General features: G+C 41.7%; 1 protein-coding gene across 2 annotated transcripts in view; it reads left to right on the forward strand.

The window, feature by feature from the left end:
• The window catches only part of TEX2 (testis expressed 2), a 68311-nt gene that overhangs the window by 41257 nt on the left and 8223 nt on the right, over positions 1-18831 (forward strand). The window contains exons 7-8 of one of the 2 annotated variants that reach the window (XM_060253492.1): positions 1961-2093; positions 12545-12670. In XM_060253492.1, coding sequence (XP_060109475.1) covers positions 1961-2093; positions 12545-12670 — 259 coding nt within the window. The remainder of the gene's footprint in view (positions 1-1960; positions 2094-12544; positions 12671-18831) is intronic. The other variant, XM_060253493.1, reaches the window with a different exon arrangement.

The raw sequence follows: 18831 nt of genomic DNA on the forward strand, positions 1-18831 counted from the left end.
CTTTAAACCTGTCAATATGCAACAGCTGAGGTTTGTGTTTTAATGGCAGCAATGGGGATCCATAGTAAGCTGCCAATTAAGACTTTGAAAAATGAGCATATAAGAAAAGATAGGCAGAATGCTGCTATCAGGTATCTATGTTTGCTTGCGTTTTGTTTCCCTTTTTTGTAAAAAGTTTCTCTTGCTGCTATGTAGAAGGTTATTATGCTGTCTGTTGATGTATTTCCATCTGTAGGTTATTTAATCGGTTTATGAAAAAACTGGAAACAGTGAAACATGATAAAAAGCTGGCGATCACGTGGGGATGAATTTTGCCTTCACAGCCAATATCTGAGGTTTGAATCTGGAGAAGAAAGAAATTGGGAGTGATACCCACTGAAGACAGAAACAAGTTTTGTCAGAGTCACTCAGTGGAATGGACATTTTGTCAGTGGGACTTTTTAACATTTTTTGATACTGGGTATGAATTTTGTATGAATTTATGGATGTTTTTGCTCTTATGAGGAAAGGTTCCCTGTGCAAGCACCAGTCATTTCCAACTCTGAGGTGACATTGCTTTCATGTTTTCATGGCAGACTTTTTACGGGGTGGTTTACCATTGCCTTCCCCAGTCATCTACGCTTTCACCCCAGCAAGTTGGGTACTTATTTTACCAACCTCGGAAGGGTGGAAGGCTGAGTCAACCTTGAGCTGGCTACCTGAAAACCCAGCTTCCACTGGGGATCGAACAACTCAGGTTGTAAGCAGAGCTTAGGACTGCAGCTTTTAACACTCTGCACCATGGGGCTCTTTTTGCTCTTATAGAGTGAAATATTTTTCATATTCTTTATTAAGTGTTTGATTTTTGGACACAGTGGTTTTGGGGCTGCTTTTATAATGGATGGCAATTGAGCCACTGAAGAGTCCTCAGCATTATAACTGAATCCTAAAGCCAGACTAGGGAGATCAACAAATCCAGCAGGCTTTTTTGAACTTCCTCACCTAGTACTGCCTGACAAGCTGTTCTGGAAATTTAGAGTATGCAGTGCTGCCTAAAGAGCTGTTGAGGACAATGGAAGTAGCTAAGAATTAGGTTCTGGCCAGTGACTGTAGAACGGTTTCCTGTGGTATATTTTGAAGTGAAACACAAGAGGGAAAACCTAGATTGGCAATAGTATTTAGCCACTGAACCTCATATCAAAGTATGGGTGCATATGTAGCACTCTTCCAGGAGACAGTGCAGTACACAATCAGTATCCATATCTTCAGGCCTCGGATTCAGCAGGAGCTCACAGGAGCACAGCTCCTGAACCTTTCTGATAGTTCCACCTCCTCCTTCCCACCTTGTCCATTGAATAGTAGGTGCAGCTGCATAACAATCCTGGGTGAGCTGCACCACCTATTTTTTCTACCAAATGACCCGTGCATATCTTGGTATGGTTTTACTTCTAATCTACTGTAGTGTAGTCAGCATAGGAGTCGACAGCTGAATCTGCAATCTAGTTCTGCTTCTGTCTGAGAACCTGCATACCTCTGATGAAAAGTTACTTTGCGAACTGCCCGGGGTGGCAATAAGGCTAATTCTTCTTGACTGGATCAGCTTCTCATACAATAAGAATTTAATTTTTCAACCAGAGGTTGGCCCAGTTCTGAGATCAACATGGCAGCCACTGTCTGTATCATGAAAATGTTAACAGGTCTACACCCACTGACTTGCGTAGTATCATAATGTTAGGTTTTAGCATATAGAAACGAAATAGCTCTGACGCAGCTTTTTGAGCTGAGAAGCAAGTGACTTGAAAAAGAAATGGGGTCTAATTTGGATCTTTTAAATGAGGTTTAAAATCTATAACCCCATGACTAACATGTTTTCAGAAATAGTTTTTGTTACACTTAATAAAGTCTATGGAAGTGTTTCTTAATCACTGTACATGCATTTCTTGTATGTGGCACTTAAAATGCTCCTAAATGTCAATTCTAGGGCTTTGGATTGACTTGGAGATATCATACAATGGATCTTTTCTAATGACCCTCGAGACCAAAATGAATTTGACCAAACTTGGTAAAGAACCTCTGAGTGAAGCATTGAAGGTTGGAGAGATTGGCAAAGAAGGGTAAGGAAGTTATTACTGTTTTAGTTCTTTTTTGGGTACAGAAAGAGTAGAAGTCAGTTCTAATGTGCAAAATACAGCTAAAAAAGAGCTGGTGAATCAGAGACTATTGTAGTGATGATTATTCTAATCATGGAAAAGCAGTTGTACTATGTTGATACTGATCTCTAAATATATGCTTGAAGAGCAATTTATGTGTATTTTGGATAGTTGAACTTCAGAGAATCTGCAGCTAAATTTAACGAGTTACAAGTGATAACTTCGAAGTTATCATTGGTGTCATTAACACTTAACAAAGCTGAGTGCTAGTAACTGTTCTTTGAACAGTTATTATACTTAGAAAAAATTATTTTCTGTAACTTCAAACATGTCCATTTGAAGAAGGGGAAACAATAAACATGTTTAAGTCTTTATCTCCCCCCCACACACACACATGGTTGTGGGTTATTCCATTCTGTGTCCCCAACACTTGAGTAAGGGCTTTTTTTGTAGCAGGAACTCCTTTGATGTACACCCCCCTGATGTAGCCAATCCTCCAAGAGCTTACAGGGCTCTTCTTACAGGGCCTACTGTAAGCTCTTAGAGGATTGGCTACATTGGAGGGGGGGTAGCCTATTATGCAAAGGAGTTCCTGCTACCAAAAAAAAAGCCCTGCTTGAGTATACATTCAGCAGTTTAAATTTGGAAAAGGCTATAAAAAGTAGCAAGGTAGCATTGCTCCTTCCTTATCCCTCTGCTTAAACATTTGGTCTACTTTAAATTTTGGGATTTATTTTTTAATGGTGATGGTTGTTACATTCTCTTATGCTGGGGGGTATACTTAATGCATGCTACAAAAGTTCAGGCAGTCAGCTGTAAAGCTACCTCCCCCATTGATTACGCAGAGACAGCATAATGTGATACTGGCAGTGGAATAAGGCTTGTCGGGAGTATTGTGCAGGGATAAAATACTGCTGGGGCACCCAGGGCATGCATTATATATGCTAAAGTCATCAATGGGCATATTTTTTATCATGGTTTACTAAGGGCTATGACAGAACAATCCTAGACCTGTGGTTCAACTGGGATTAAAGTTCCAGTTTTCTACTACCATCTCATTTCCCATTTATTCTGTTGTACTGTGTCTGGCTAGCATCTTCTATCTGCTTTAATATGAGATGTAACTGTTGTGTAAGTTCACAGTGATTCTCCCCTTCCTCAAGGATTCTTATATAAATCCCTTTATTTCTCGTACTGAAGAATTAGTATTAATATTTTAGCTCATACACACTTGACCTACATCAGTGAATCTACTCTGTGCCAAGTATTCAGACTTGACTCAACCTGCATATATACTTTTTAAAAAAATTTAAGAACAACTTTTCTTAAATATCCAAGCTTTGTTCCTCTCCTGTTGGCCAAACTGAGGTCCTCCTACTGAAAAGTACGTAGAAATCTTTCACACTGTTCATCTTCTCTAACTTGTATTTGTGTGTGTTCTTTTCTCTTTCATTTTCTTTCCTTTAATAATATTTTGGATTCGTCAATCTGTGGATTTGTATTTATCTGGTGAGTGGTATTTGTTGCATTATCTCATTCCTTGTGGAGTGTTGATTCTGTTAGTGCTGAAACTATTCAGAGAGTTTTCTTTTGGTTTCTACTGGAAGCAAGAGATTTATTTTCTAGCTCAAATAATTCTCTAGAAGTCATCTTTTGATGCAGGGTTAGCACAATATGTAGGCTGGCTGTGGATGGCATTTCTTACAACTGACACCTGCAGTCGTTATGCTTTTAATTCATTTTAGCTATCCTCTTGAATAGATGGTCAAGGCTGGCAAGAGGGATCATAAAAAGGATTTTTTTTTCATTTTTCAGATGGGTTGTGATTACAGATTCTAGCTGGATTCATTAATGACTTCTTACATTTTGAACAAGTGGAAGGGGGAAAGGGCAAGGGAACAAAGTTCTCTTCCCACATTTTCTTGGGTTCTGTAGAAGTTCAGCTTGCACATCTCTCTGTGGGAATGAAGAAGGGAGAAAGATGCATGGTGTGTTTTCTGCATTTGGAGATGTGCATGTCTCTGCCAGAAATAACCACTTTCCACTGGAATCTGGAAAGCACTGACAGTTCCTAAAGAAAAAAAACATTTTTAGCCTTCTGGTTTAATTTGGAAGCCTTCTCAACAGAGAGCTTATTCCCCTCACCTCTCCTGAAGCTATGGCTAATTCTGTAAGTGGAAAAGAAAATGGAATTTCTTCTCTCTAGATCAAATAGTAGCTTCAAGGGAATGATTAACATCAGGAAGTACCATGGGAAAGGTTAAAAAGCCTTGTGCTAATTTACAGACCAACATATTTGAGGGACTGCCTCTCCCCATATTTGTCCCAAAGGACTTTATGTTCAGCTAATCACCATCTGCTGGTTGTCCCCAGCCCGAAGAACATCCATCTTGCCTTGACTAGAGCCAGGGCTTTTTCTGCCCTGGCTCCAGCCTGGTGAAACATGCTTCCGTTGGAGATTAGGGCCCTACCTGATTTACTACCTTTTCATGGGGCCTGTAAAATGGAGCTGTTCTGCAAGGCCTTTGAGTGAGGCAGCAGACGCCCATAGTACATCGAATCTGGCCTCCCTGTTGCAGCATTCCATTATCTATTGGGACATCATTGGTTCCAGCTGTGTTTGCACTACAGCCTGATTAGTTGCATTCCACCTGAAATGGGGTGATTTTATTGTTTTATTGTTTATTTCTAATTTTATTACCTACTGTCATGGTTTAAGTCTGTTGTGATCTGCCCTGAGCCCACTCACGGGATAGGGTGGACTAGAAATTAATATAAATAAATAAAATAAATAGTTGCCTTTGCAGGGATTCTGTTCCTTAATTTTTTAAAAAAATAGTCAGTTGACTGCCTGCTTTCTTTTATTTTAACTGCCAGCATTCAAGCTCAGCTACTAGTTTCCAGGAATAACACTGTTAATGGCTGCATCTTAATAGATCAGTGTATTAGGAAGGCAAGAACCAAGATCTTGTTTTGAAGCTTTTCTCACAGCCACTGATGTAGAAGCAAGTCATTGTTTGGTTTTGAAGAAGGCTTGTCTCCTTTGGCTGTTGGAGTGGCTGTAGCAAAAACATCCAAGGAATTCCTGCTATGCACATCTGGATCATTTGCAATATCTTTTGCATGAGCCAGTTTCCTTAAATGGCCAGAAATATTAATAACTTTATTGTAGGTAATATTTTAAAATATATATTTTCTTGAATGCTATACACACCTTCAAAGGGGAGTATAAAAGCCTTTTTAATATTTAGGTTTTCTTTTTGTATTATGTCTCTTGTAATTGAAATTCAAGTAATGATGTATTGTTTATGAGAGGCACGGCAGCATAATTGCTGCAGCCCTGAACAGTATTAAGTCCCTTTCAATCTTGGTTGAAACCCAGAGCTGATGTCTGAAAAATAATTCATGAAAGATAAATATTTTGGCTGGTAACTTCGAGTCACAGAGTATTTCCTGCTCGAAGAACATGAAATTAGAGATGCAGAATTTCCAGAAACGTTGAAGTTGTGTTATCAAACATGGTATGTTAATTGTGAAAATATTCATATTTGATCAATAAAAATATCCTTGGAAATATCCTCAGTATACCTGGGCATTATTAGCTAATGCATTTCCATTAAAATATTTATAAAACTACACATTCCAGGTGAGTTAAACCTTATCTTCAAAACGTTTTACCCATTCCAAAAGGAGTGTCTCTTCCCCCCCCACCACCAATGTCATAGGAGTGTCCCTCCCACCACAATTCCCAATTTTTCCATCAGAAAAATGGACAGGAGAGGAAGAGGAAGATCCTGGGCAGGGGAAGACTCTGTTTACATTTTCTTCCCTGAGCCTTCACATCTCTAAGCAATATTCAACCTTTTGGCTTCCATAAGTCATGCTGATCTTTTGCTTCTAACAGTTGCTCTCTCTGTCTCTCTTGCTCTTGCTCTCAAAACCATATATTGCTGCAACTTTGTCTTGCATCAAATATGGATACTTGTACTGGGGCAGGGGTGCAACTAGTATTTGCTGAGATTTGTTTTGGAAGAAGGGCCATGCAGTTGAGCAACTGATTCTTATTGAAAGTTGCTGTTGAATGGGCTAAATGTAGGGGGTATGAAGTGAGGACAAAAACCCTGGTCTGGGCATGTACATGGTCTCTATGCCTTCTTTTGCTAACAACATTTGAATTATTTACTTTTCCAATTTCAAATTTTCCCAGAAAACCTCTGTCACTGATTGTCTGCTTGTAGTCATATATCATCTAGATATGAAAATCCAGATTATTATACAATTTACAGGATATGGCACATTAGAGCTTTTTCTTGTCTCGATTGTTTTATGCAGTGTTGAGTTTTTATAGCATTTCTTCTTCAATTCTGTTTTTATTGAATTTTAACAAGATATACAGCCATTGCAGAATCTTGTTCACAAGATACCAAATATATAAGGAAAAAAGGAAAGGTCCCCTGCGCAAGCACCAGTTGTTTCCGACTCTGGGGTGATGCTGCTTTCACAATGTTTTCACGGCAGACCTTTTTATGGGGTGTTTTGCCATTGCCTTCCCCGGTCATTACACTTTCCCCCCAGCAAGCTGAGTACTCATTTTACTGACCTCGGAAGGATGGAAGGCTGAGTCAACCTTGAGCCAGCTACCTGAACCAGCTTCCTCTGGAATCGAACTCAGGTCGTGAGCAGAGGGCTCGACTGCAGTACTGCAGCTTTACCACTCTTCACCAAATATATAAACACTCCCCCAAAACAGAAATTTATACAGAATACAACTATACAAACCACCTAAGGATCAGAATCACACAGACATGGTTCATAAGACAGGATCAATTAAAAGGCAATGTAATCTATAGAAATAGGCTTAGAAGAAGAAGAATATACAGAGATTTGGAAAGCAATAACTAACAGACCATCATACATTTCTGAATTCATTGGCAATCCAACATGGTAACCTGGGTCTTTTCTCCAGCCGTGATGCCAATCTGTTTTCAGTAGGAGCGTGTAAGAGACTAACTACACCAAACACTCTTCTACAATTAAGAGAGTGCAACATCTGCTAGCTTTAGTTGTAAGACGTACTAACAAAAGATTTAACAATTAGTTCTAAGAAAAGTTTGTCATAATGGCAGAACCTGCTTTTAGATATGAATGGCCATAGTCCTTAAACATTCAGTATATATGTACAAACGTTGTTCCTTTAGAAGTAGAGGCAAGCTGCCCCATTTAAACACATACGTAGTAACAATTGCATGCAACTACTATAACACAGGGACCCTGGAAATGTTTGGTGGGGGTGGACGCTGGGGTTTCAAAGGGGACTCAAGACGTGATGAATGTTGCCTGTTCTAGTGCATTTTTCTAAGGGATTCCATTCAGTGTAGGCCTTGCTGAGTTCAACTTGAAGAGATGAAGGCTCCAAGAAAAGGGGGCATGCATCACACTGATGGTTCTTAGAAAAAGCGAGAGGAGGAACATAGTATTTTGTTACATAGCGGCGAAGGGAAGGGAGCAAATTGTCTATGTTTGTTCTGTGCTCTCTCCTGCCTTCATGATATTTGATCTCTTGTAGTGTTTTTGCTAAAGAGGCATTTTACGCACTCTTGGGTTTATTTTTTTTCCTTTGCTTTGCTCTCTCTCTCTCCCCCCCCCCCCCCAGGGCCAACCCTAGGCAAGGCTAACTTCTGGGGGGGGGGTGCACTGATAACCTCACCAAGTCACATGGGGGTGCCCAATTCAGTGCACCCAGAATGCCCACACCTTAGCCAATTGCCTAGTGGCAGGGCCAGCCTTGCTCTCCCCTACATTGTTTCCCTCTGATTTGCAGATAGCACAGTTTACCCACCACTGGCTGAGTCCAGCAGAGCCATTTATTTAATAAGTTCACAGCCTTTCTAGGTTCACCTACCCAGGAGTAAGCACCACTGGACTCAGTGGCAGAAAACAGGCCTAGGAATGCGCAGCTAGATTATAAGTCTGCTCAGCTTTAAAAGGTGATGGAAGACTGTATAGTTTTAAGTTATTTTCAATGTGGAAAAAGATTATAGTTTATAAAAGAATTATAAAACATCTGCAAAGCTCACTCTTCAAAGCTTCCCTCTATTTTTACCTCAATGCTGTGCTTCTGTCTCCTGTATTGCTTTTTCCACTGCTAAGTTGTGGTCCAAAAGCTCTGCAGTCAACACACTTCATTGGTCAGCCATGACCACAAAGGGGGGGAGGGATGCCTGAGAGTTATCCGCCCTTCCAGCCAATCTTGTGGGGCTCTAACCTCCTGTGTTAACCCAGTTTCAGAGACCTGAACACAGCATCTTGACAGTTTTCTTTCCAAACAGAACCAACTTGAAGTTAGTTTAGAGCACACTTTACTACTTTCTTTCCACTTGTTTTCTGTTCTGAATTGGCTACTCCATACCCACAAAGAATTAAAAGTGTGTGTATAACCATATTTATGATACCTACCAAGGGAAAGGGGGTCATGGTAATATTGAGAAAAGTAGTTGGAATAGAGAGGTTGCAGACACACAAACTTGTTTACCCTTTCTCATCCATTTACCCCTTTTTCACTCCATATTGGCATTGCTTGTCAGGATTTCAGTATGTGCAGTACCTCAGCTTTTCTGGCTTTTTGCATGGATGTGCATTCCCAATTGAAAAGAACCACAAAGTTGCAGCCATATATAAGGCAGCTAAGTGTAATAATGTCTGGACCCAGCCTTTGGCCTATTATGTATGGGTGTTTTCCCTTGCTTTCACCATGCATGTCTGTCAGGTTTACTTGGTTGTTCTGCATTGATTTTCCTCTCTTCAGTGCTCAGTTAACTTTCTGGTCGCTTTTTCTCTGGTTTTTCTGAGAGTGCTTTTGTGCTTATTTCCCCCTCGTTTTACTTCCCATCCTAAGGTAATTCAAAAGTGTACAGATTCCCCCCCACACACCCTATTGCTGACTCCACAAGGTCACACCCCTCCTACACTGAGGTTGTTCTGCCCTTCCACACCATCATCCTCTGCACCATCCTCCCTCCACAAACTCCATTTCCCCCTCATTGTTTTAAATTTTTAATTTTTTGACAAGCAGCATGAGTCTAGCAATATGAGACCATCACTAGTCTCAGATCACCAAATTAAAAAAATTAAAACGGGGGGGGGGGGTTAAAGGAAGCGGTGTGAGGTTTAGTTCCCTGCTGGTATTGAGTTTAAAGGGGGATTGGCGAGGAGGTGAATAGCAGCATCCCCAGTGCAAACAAACAAAAAAGATTTCAGTGCCACATGTTAACAAAATAGAAGGGGGGATCATCAGCATAGAATGAAATTGACATGAGATGTAAAGAGGGGGAAAGACATTGGGATGGGAAGGCTAAAGCTTTGAAAATATTTTTTCCCTTTTATGCTTTATTGAGCAAAGTTTGGGGGGTGGGGAGGAGACCATTTTGGCAGTCTCTGGAAGCCTAGTTTAAAATGATGGCTGAAGCCACATGAACCTTCTGCAAACTGCTGAACTTAAAAATCTCTTGGGATTGATCCATTTGGAGGAAGAGAGCAATTCATACAGGACAGGCTTCGAAAAACTGCCCAAATCACAACCAGTATGCAGGATCAAATTAGAGAATCCCAAGATTAATTTCTCACTAGGCTTATTTTGGTCTTGGAGCGCTTTTCCCCCTGGCGCTTCTGTCTGATTTTTCACAAGCTGTCGTGGGGCTGTGACTTGCCCTGCCTCTTTCCTGCGGCAAGCAGAAACCAGTTTTCAGAGGATCTTGCTTGCCACGGGAAAGAGGTGGGGCAGGTCGCAGCCCTGCAGCAGCTTGAGCAAAACTGGACAGAAGCGCTGGGGGGGGGGGGAAGGGCTCTGAGACCAGAACAAGCCTAGTGAGAAATCTGTCAAAGAGAAACCACACAAATTTGCAAGGTAGGACAATAAATTAGCATTACTATTCAGCTGCACTAGGGCATTGGCTAAAATACTGCCCCCAATTTTTTTTCAGTGTAGTAGCACAAGACTAAAAAAGCTCCCCAGAACTTCTGCCAGAGGACCTTTCCCCCATATAAATTTCAGCCTGTGCAAAGCATGGTGGAGTTGAAGCCAGTTTTGCACAGGCACACATACATGTTGCCAACAATTACAGCTTGCAATGCCAGTGTCAGTAGGTTCTACTGTGCATTCTGTACACTCAGCATGTACCCCCATATTATGAGATCGTGTGACTCTTTCCCATTTTTCACAGTGGCTGATAACACAGCAGAGAATCCCCTAGTGTTCGGCAATATGGAAAACGGGGCTTCGCAGCTGCTTGTCAGTTTCAGAAAAAGTCTGGTCAGTTTCAACAGCGGGTTTTCCCCTTTTGCCTGCATTTCTTTCTGTTCCCTTTCATTCAGTGAACTAACACTAAAATGCATGTGCAAAACTTGAACCCTGCGGAATTAAATGGAAGGTGCTTGTTGGATGCTATTGTGCAGCTGCATTAGGGCAATTGCACAATTTTTTTATTTTTAAAAAAACTTTGGATGCCACCCCACATACATCACAAGTGATGTTCCACCCTGATTTAGAAAAGTGTGTTTTTAAAAATTGTAGCTGCAAAACAGATGCACTGAAGAAGAAAGAATGATGCAGGAGGCAAGCATGGAATCCGGCGTCAAAATTAAAAGCTTTCTGCTCTGAAAATATGCAGTAAGATGTGCATGCATAATGAGTAATAGTCTTTCTAGCTTAGGTATTTTTCCACACTCTCATTTTACTTGCTGTTAAGTTCCTGTTTCTTCAAGGGGTTTTCCCCTGTTCCACACATTTTTTGTTCCCTCTAGTGGAACAAAACTCTAGTGGAACAAAACATTTTACTTGCTGTTAAGTTCCTGTTTCTTCAGGGGGTTTTCCCCTGTTCCACGCATTTTTTGTTCCCTCTAGTGGTTGATTCAATATCCAATGACTTTATTGCAGGGAGATAAGCTGGCGATAAACCTGTTTGATATTGTTGACCAATAGAGGGAGCAAAACTCATGCAGAACAGGGGGAGAAACCCTGAAGAAACAGGAATTTAACAGCAAATAAAATGAGAATACTACTGATGTGAAGTTTCAAAGTATTCTCATGGGTTTGGCTTATGATTACAGTTAATCCATGGTGGAAAGGTTCATGTATGCTAACTCTGGATCTTTTTCTGTTTAATTAAAAATTGCTCAAAAGAGAACTGGAGACATAAAATTAATGGAAATGTTGAGGCCACGGGGGGAAAGTAGGATTGGGGGGGAGGAGCCCAGAAATTTTTGAGGAAATTTACATATATGCAATTATTACTACCCTATCAAATCTAAACTTATTTTACTGTTTTATTATAAAATGCATAATTCATAACTTCCTTAAGATATAAAATTGCAATATTTGACATACTTATGGAATTTAAAAGTTATAATGCCTTGATTTTCTACAAACAAAATCAGAAGAGAACTTGAATTCACTGTGAGATCCCAAAATATCTAGAAAGAACCTTAGCTTACATTTAAGTTTTTAAGTATATAAATTTTACTGTGGCTCTAACTGCACTTACATCTGCTTATCAAATAAGTTGTTTAAAACTGCTCTAGTTAAAGTTTCACATACCTAAAGGATAAAGGACAGCAACAACAAAACCAGCTTCAAACAGTGGTAGAGCATCTGCTTGGTAAGCAGAAGGTCCCAGGTTCAATCCCTGGCATCACCAACTAAAAAAGGGTCCAGGCAAATAGGTGTGAAAAACCTCAGTTTGAGATCCTGGAGAACCTGGATTAAGACTTCACTAATTGCGGGAGGATAGCATTTTATCTTTAAGGCTTCTGAAACCCTTAAAAAAATCAATTTGCCTTCAGAAGCTGAAGTGGGTTAAAGAATCTGTATAAAAAAGATCTAACTTTGCTGCTAGCGACCAGTTTGATAGGTAGATATGTACAGAGGCAAATAAGAGGTATAGATGTGGGAACATGAAAATTTTTCTGGAAGTGTACAGCACTTGCAAAATCAATCCTGAATCTTAACAGAGAAACCCATTGGACTGCCTAAGCATGCCCCATCAAGTTGAAAATCGTACTTTATAAGAGTTCTTTATCCATTGTATTTTGGTGGTGTAACTGTCTGCACTGCATTTAATTTGCTGGAAAATCACTTACAAGAAGGAGGCAAATCTAAACCATTTCATATTCCACGTGATTGCATGCAGGACATTCCATTGTTCAACACAAATACTTCCTTTTACGCTTAAGCACAGCTTGGGCCAGCTGTGTGGAAGGAAAAAGTATTGCAGAAACATATGCTACTTTGATCTTCCACATCCATGTTTAAGCAAAGACAGAAGAAAGGACACATAAGTGGCTAAGTCACCCAATTGCACAAGGCTCGTGTGCTTAATGAAGCTTCATTTAGATATTACAACTGGTATCCCTCATTTCAGTTTCAGACCAAGGGCATATTGCCTTGCGGACAGTGATGAAGAATCCTCTAGTGCTGGCTCTTCAGAAGAAGATGATGCTCCAGAAGCAACAGGGAGTGAGAAACCTGTAGTGCCAGGAGCAGAAGGGTAAGTCCGCTTCTTCTTCTTTTTTTCCACTTGATAAATATTGGATTGTTCAGCTCTAGAGTTATTATTACTAGCACTGTTTTCCGTAATACCTGATTACTACTTGGTAGTCCGTGTGTCAGGTTTCAGCCTCTGAATCCTGGTGCCAGGAGGCAGCATCAGGGGAAGGCCTGGGCCTCTGTTGTGCCCTCTTGTTAGACCTCTAGAAGAACTGATTGGCCGCTGTGTTAGACAGTATGCTAGACTAGATGAACCACTGGTCTGATCCAGCAGGGCTTTTCTTAAGAGTAGCACCTTCCTACTCAATTTTTTGTGTATGTTTGCCACAGCTACTTGGGGGCAACTTCCCTGTGAGGCTTTTTTCTGTCTAGCCATGTATGAATGACAGTTAAACTGTAAGTGATTCAAATCTTTAAGGGCTTTGTTCAGCTTCATCCTCCAGTTAAGCCACTCACAGCAGCTTGAGGATGACGGCTTGTAGGTAATCTGATGATGGGTAAGTCATTTGAATCCTTCCTGCATAGGGCTGCAGTTGCTCATACCAAATGCTGCATTCTGAGCTCAGACCTGTTTTACTGTCAGGGACAAAAGGACCCTACACACAGCCATTTTCTTCATCTCCACAAGGATCTGGTTCTCCCTGTCGTCTTTTCTTACTTTAGCCTCAGAAGCAGGAAAGGCTTTATGTTCTCTAAATTTTAGCATCCTCTTTCTGTTTGGATAGGGCTACCTCTCCCAGATGGCATACTAAGTTTTCCTATGTGACTCAGGCCCCCCAAAAGGGTCATACAGGCACCTCTAACAAGATAGTGACCTCAATAGTCACCTTGAAGCTATGCTCCTGCCTGTGGTATGTTGTAGGACATTTCTCCTATGCTGAGAAGTGAGTCCTGACCAGTTTTGCTGGCTTAAAGTTTTCAGAGTGATGGGGAGAGAATTATTATTTACTAGGAATAAGGTCCTTTGTGAAGAAAAATACAATAAGCTTTTGAAAGAGGCTCTGGGCGAGTGCGCTCCAGCTGGTTCCCACTCACCCAAGTGAAGGCATTCACTCCCCCCTACCTCCAGGGGAGCAGATCTAACCATCTGGAGAGCAGTTGTAATTCTGAGTGGTCTCTAGCCCCCACCTGCAGATTGTCAACATTGGTTCCCCAGGAGGAAATAGCTGATTTGGAGGGTGGAGGTTGACACAGAGAAGAGTTGGAGATGTGGCTGTTCTGAGATAAGACTGTTTTGGTGGTTTGTTCAACATTCCCGGGCCTGCAGTAGGCAGGGGCAGGGGAGTTAGCCAATGGGAGGCCAGAGATGCTGAGTGAACTGTGATGGGCCAATTATTTGTGGAGTGCATGGAATGCACCCATAAGCCAATGGGAGATCTCCATTTGGCCACCACCATAGGGGAATTATATATATAGATTCCAGTTTATGAAAATCTGGGGTCTCTTAATACAACATCTGCAGGAGCCAGCCTTCCATTCTTTGGTGACTTGTAATGCATTCAGCTCTTAGTTTGTGAAGATAAGGTAAAGGCAAGTGAAAAACCCTGTGTTAACTTGGAGCATATTAATTTAATAACTCCAAGCTCAAGGTAATTGATATCTCAGATTCTGACTGAAATTTTGAGAGACTAAATTGCTTGACTGCTGATGTGCTGAGATCAGAGGGAAGAATGGTGGAGAGTCACAGATTATAAATCACAGCATCACACTTTGTTATTAACTGGCCCATAAGCTTTTTCCTGGTGCACGGCACGCAAAACCCAATCCAGCAGAGCTGACATCACATCTTCCACCTTCAGCAGAGGGATTCTTCTTTCAGAGCTCTGCAGAGCCAGCATCTTGGGGGAAGCCTTCCACTTTTCTAAATCACCGTTCTGGCTATGTCAGATCAAGAGATGATGATCCTTAGGCAGGGCTGTGCTTTTCTTGAAAGCATCTTTACCCTCCTCCAGTTAGTGTTAGCTTGCTACTCTGTACCCATCAGTGTGATACACAGAGAACACAAATAAGTAAAAACAGGTGGCTTGCTTGTTATCCAGGAGATCATCTGTGCAGTCATACAACCCGTCCATAAGAAATGCATTGAACTTGTTGTTCAGAAGGGGCAAAACAGGAAACTGTAGCCTTTGGGCATAGACAGTCAAAGCTGCATCTCTAAGGAGACAGGATTATTCATGCCTAAAAAGCTAGCTCTAATAGAAGTTTCCAGGTCATGATCCTGCACAGGTGCAAAAGCCATCAGTGTGTATGCGCAGACAGCCACTCATAGAGCAAAGGTACGCCACTTATTTTTGTGAGTGACTACATACAATAAGCAATAAGTTTCATTTGAAAAGTTCCAAAGCCACCCCCACCAGCCTGTGCATCTGAGGTCCTTTAAAGTTCAGGCACAAATCACTGCTGCGTGTGCAAGAAGAGCAAACACAAATCATGTGCATCATCCATTGCTACTTCTAAACAACTCAAGCAACTATAAATTGAGTGAACCTGAGTTCAGGGAACCCACCAATATTCTGTGACACCATAATCCATTCTCCATCCATAGAGGCAGTGACCATCCTGGTCTAGAGACGACAACGAGCTGCCAGAGGCAACAGGGCACCAGACTTCTCTACAGCCAAAAGCTGCAGTCAACATTCCCAACAGAAACTGTTTTGATGTGGGAATAGCCTGTTGAGAGTGCAGTCTGCAAAACTCTTTAAGCTGTAGTCAGCCCTCCATGAAAGGTCTGTTTCCAAAACCAGAGTGCCCTGCAGACAGTCAAGATGAGTGCCTCTATTTTTATTGGTCATCTTATGGTAGAAATTGTGGTCCTCAGCTGGTGTAAATAAATCTTGGAAATCAGCAGATAATGATTTTGAGCCATATAAATCAGCAGATAATGATTTTGAGCCATAAAGATGAATGCAAATGCATGTCATAGAGGGTGTAGTGATGTGGTGACATCAGGTTCTTGCCAGTCACTAAATCCCTGCTGTGCTGCAAACCACAAGTGAGCACAGCCAGCAAAGTATGTAGTATTTCTAAAATGTCTTGCTACTGTCACTGAGTTGGAATAATTGCTAATTGCTTTTAATAGCTCCTTCTTGCTGCTTTGTGCTGTTGTTCTTTCAGTGCATCTGAACACCAATAAACTGTCTTCACTTAGGAACATATTAAATTGTTGTACAAAAAGTCAAACCATTGGTCCAACTATCCCAGGATATAGATAACATGGATGGGAGAGGAGATAGCTTGGGAAACAAACTGTGTGCTTGTGTGTTTCCAGACAAGTCTTTAAAAATCTGATGAATAAATCACTATCTACCATGCCAATTTGCATTATGACAAATGTATATAGCGGTTAAAAATAGCCAACTGTCACAGTTCCAGTGCCATCTGGAAAGGAGAAGCCTTTTGGCTGAATGAGAAGAATGTTGCGAAACATTTGTAAACAGGAAGGTGTTTCTGCTGGGAGCTTTTTGGGTTAAAAACAGTTTAACAATCTGGGTGTATTTGTCAAGATATTTTTACTGGCTAACATGTGGATCAATACAGTATCTCTGGGAAAGACATAAATAATTGAACAAATTCAGCTGATGATAGGAATTTCTGGAACTGCTGCCCGTGTTGCTGTAATGCACAAAGTCTTCTGTAGTTATAGGCATTAGACAAGGGGGGAGTAGCTCAAAGAGGAATGGCTTATCTCTGCCCCCCCATGACTTTATGTTATTGGGTAAGGATCATGCAAGTGACTACCACATCTACATGTTTCTGCAATTCTGGAATAGTCCTTTCTGTGGATAATTTTGCAGTGCTTATGAGTGTTTCAAGTTTTTCAGTTATGTGGTTTTACTCTTCTCCAGGCATTGGACTTTACTTTTTAACTTTATTTCCCGTCTGTTTTCAAAAATGTTATTTTGAAAATTAATCTTTAGCGACTTTGGGACCCCAGCTGGTAGAAACTGGGAGCACCAAACTCAACACTGTACCAAAGCTGCAATATAGAAATTCTGACAGTAAACCTTGCAAATCCATACAGTTGTCAAATTTTTTAATGTAATTTAATTTATATCCCACCCTCCCCGCCAAAAGCAGGCTCAGAGCAGCTCACAGGTTAGGGTCACACAATCACATTAGTGTGACCAAATAAAATAAGACAACAATAAAAACATTAAACATTTACATGTGCTAATATCATGTTTTCAGACAGTGATTAAATATTAATGGTGGTTAGCTGTTCTAAGAGGTCCCAGGATCACCACAGCGTGATGAGGTGTGAACTGTTGGTAGTATTTTTATGGGCCAGTCCTGTTGCTGCAGGTGTTACCATCATGACCATGCATGATGGAAGAGTGCTGTTTTACAGGCCCTGTAGAACTGTGGAAGCTCTCGCAGGGCCTGACCTCCTCCAGCAACTCATTCCACCATCTAGGGGCAGTAACGGGAAAGGCCCTAGCTCTCGTTGATTTGAGCCTCACTTCTCTGATGTTGGGAACTGCCAGCAGATTTTGAGACCCAGACCAAAGTGCTCGCTGTGGCATGTACAGGGAAAGGCGATCCCTAAGGTATGCAGGACCCTGGCCATATAGGGCTTTAAAGGTAATGACCAGCACCTTGAAGTGAATCCAGTACACTATCAGTAGCCAGTGCAACGCTCTCAGCACAAGCTGAATGTGTTCCCGTAAAGGAATTCCCATTAGCAGCCTGGCTGCAGCATTCTGCACTAGCTGAAGTTGCCACATTTGGGACAAGGGCAGTCCCATGTAGAGGGCATTACAGTAATCCAATCTCAAGGTGACCGTTGCATGGATCACTGTCACCAAGTTGTTGCGTTCGAGAAAGGGGACCAACTGCCTTGCCATCTGCAGATGGTAAAAGGCTGACTTCGCAGTGGCTGCTACTTGGACCTCCATTGTTAGAGAGGGATCCAAGAGCACCCCTAAGCTTTTAACCCTGAGCGCTAGTTTGAGCTGTGCTCCATCAAAGGTCGGTAAATGGTCCTCCGGTCCCAAACCGCAGTGACTCAGATACAGGATCTCCATCTTCGTCAGAATTAATTTCAGTCTACTCAGCCTGAGCCACCCCACCACAGCTTGCAATGCTGCAGACAGATCTTCCAGGGTGGAGTTGGGCTGGCCACCCATCAACAGATAGAGCTGGGTGTCATCTGCAAAGAAGCAGTCACCCACCAGATCCTCTTAAACAGGATCCCCCCCTTCATTCCCCACTGGGATCCCTAAACTGTTCATGGGTTCCAAAAGTATTTGGGATCTTTGAAATGAAAAGCTTGTGGAGGCTGAAATAATATGCTTGTGCTTTGGCAATTTACTTTAAATACTGTTCTTGCTTCTAGCCTGTGTAATTTCCTTCTGAGGCCAGAATACCAAGGAAGACAATGGCTTCATGTAGGTTCTGTCCAGTATTTTCAGATACATCAGGAAACTAAAATGACTGAACTGAAGATGTTGTACTTTGGTCACATTATGAGGACAAGACTCACTGGAAATGACAAGCATGCTAGGAAAAGTTGAAGGCACCAGGAAAAGAGAAAGCCCAGTATGAGATGGATTGATCTGTAAAGCAGGGGTGGCCAAGCTGTGGCTCAGGACCCTCATGCAGCTCTTTCACACATATTGTGTGGCCCTCGAAGCCCCCACCGCCCTGGTGGCTGTTTTGGAGAAGACATTTGTCTCTTTAAATCGGTTCTCCAAGCCCAGCCAGTCGATTGCTCGGAGAATGCATTTAAAGTTGCTTTCTTTCCACTTTTCCTTCCCTCTCCCATCTATTTTCCTTCCCCCCTCCCTACCTTCCCTTCCCCCTTCCCTCTCTGACATTCTCATCTTGCAACTCTCAAACATCTAATGTTTATTCTGTGTGGCTCTTACGTTAAGCAAGTTTGGCCACCCCTGCTATAAAGGAAGCCACGGCCCTCAGTATACAAAACCTGAGCAAAGCTGTTAACAACAGGACGTTTGGGAAGACATTAATTTATAGGGCCACCAATAAGTCGAAGCAACTTGATGGCACTTAGCACAAATACACACACCCCTTCCGATTGCTGAAAGCAACTGGTTGATAATCTTGTGTGGCCGGTAAAGCCCTCAGTACAAGGGAATGTCTGCATTCCTCTTGGCCTTTGTTTGATTTTTGGCCTCTGATCTACTGGTGTATAAAACAGGC

Source organism: Heteronotia binoei, chromosome 13, assembly GCF_032191835.1.
Source record: "Heteronotia binoei isolate CCM8104 ecotype False Entrance Well chromosome 13, APGP_CSIRO_Hbin_v1, whole genome shotgun sequence".
Taxonomy (NCBI): Eukaryota; Metazoa; Chordata; class Lepidosauria; order Squamata; family Gekkonidae; genus Heteronotia; species Heteronotia binoei.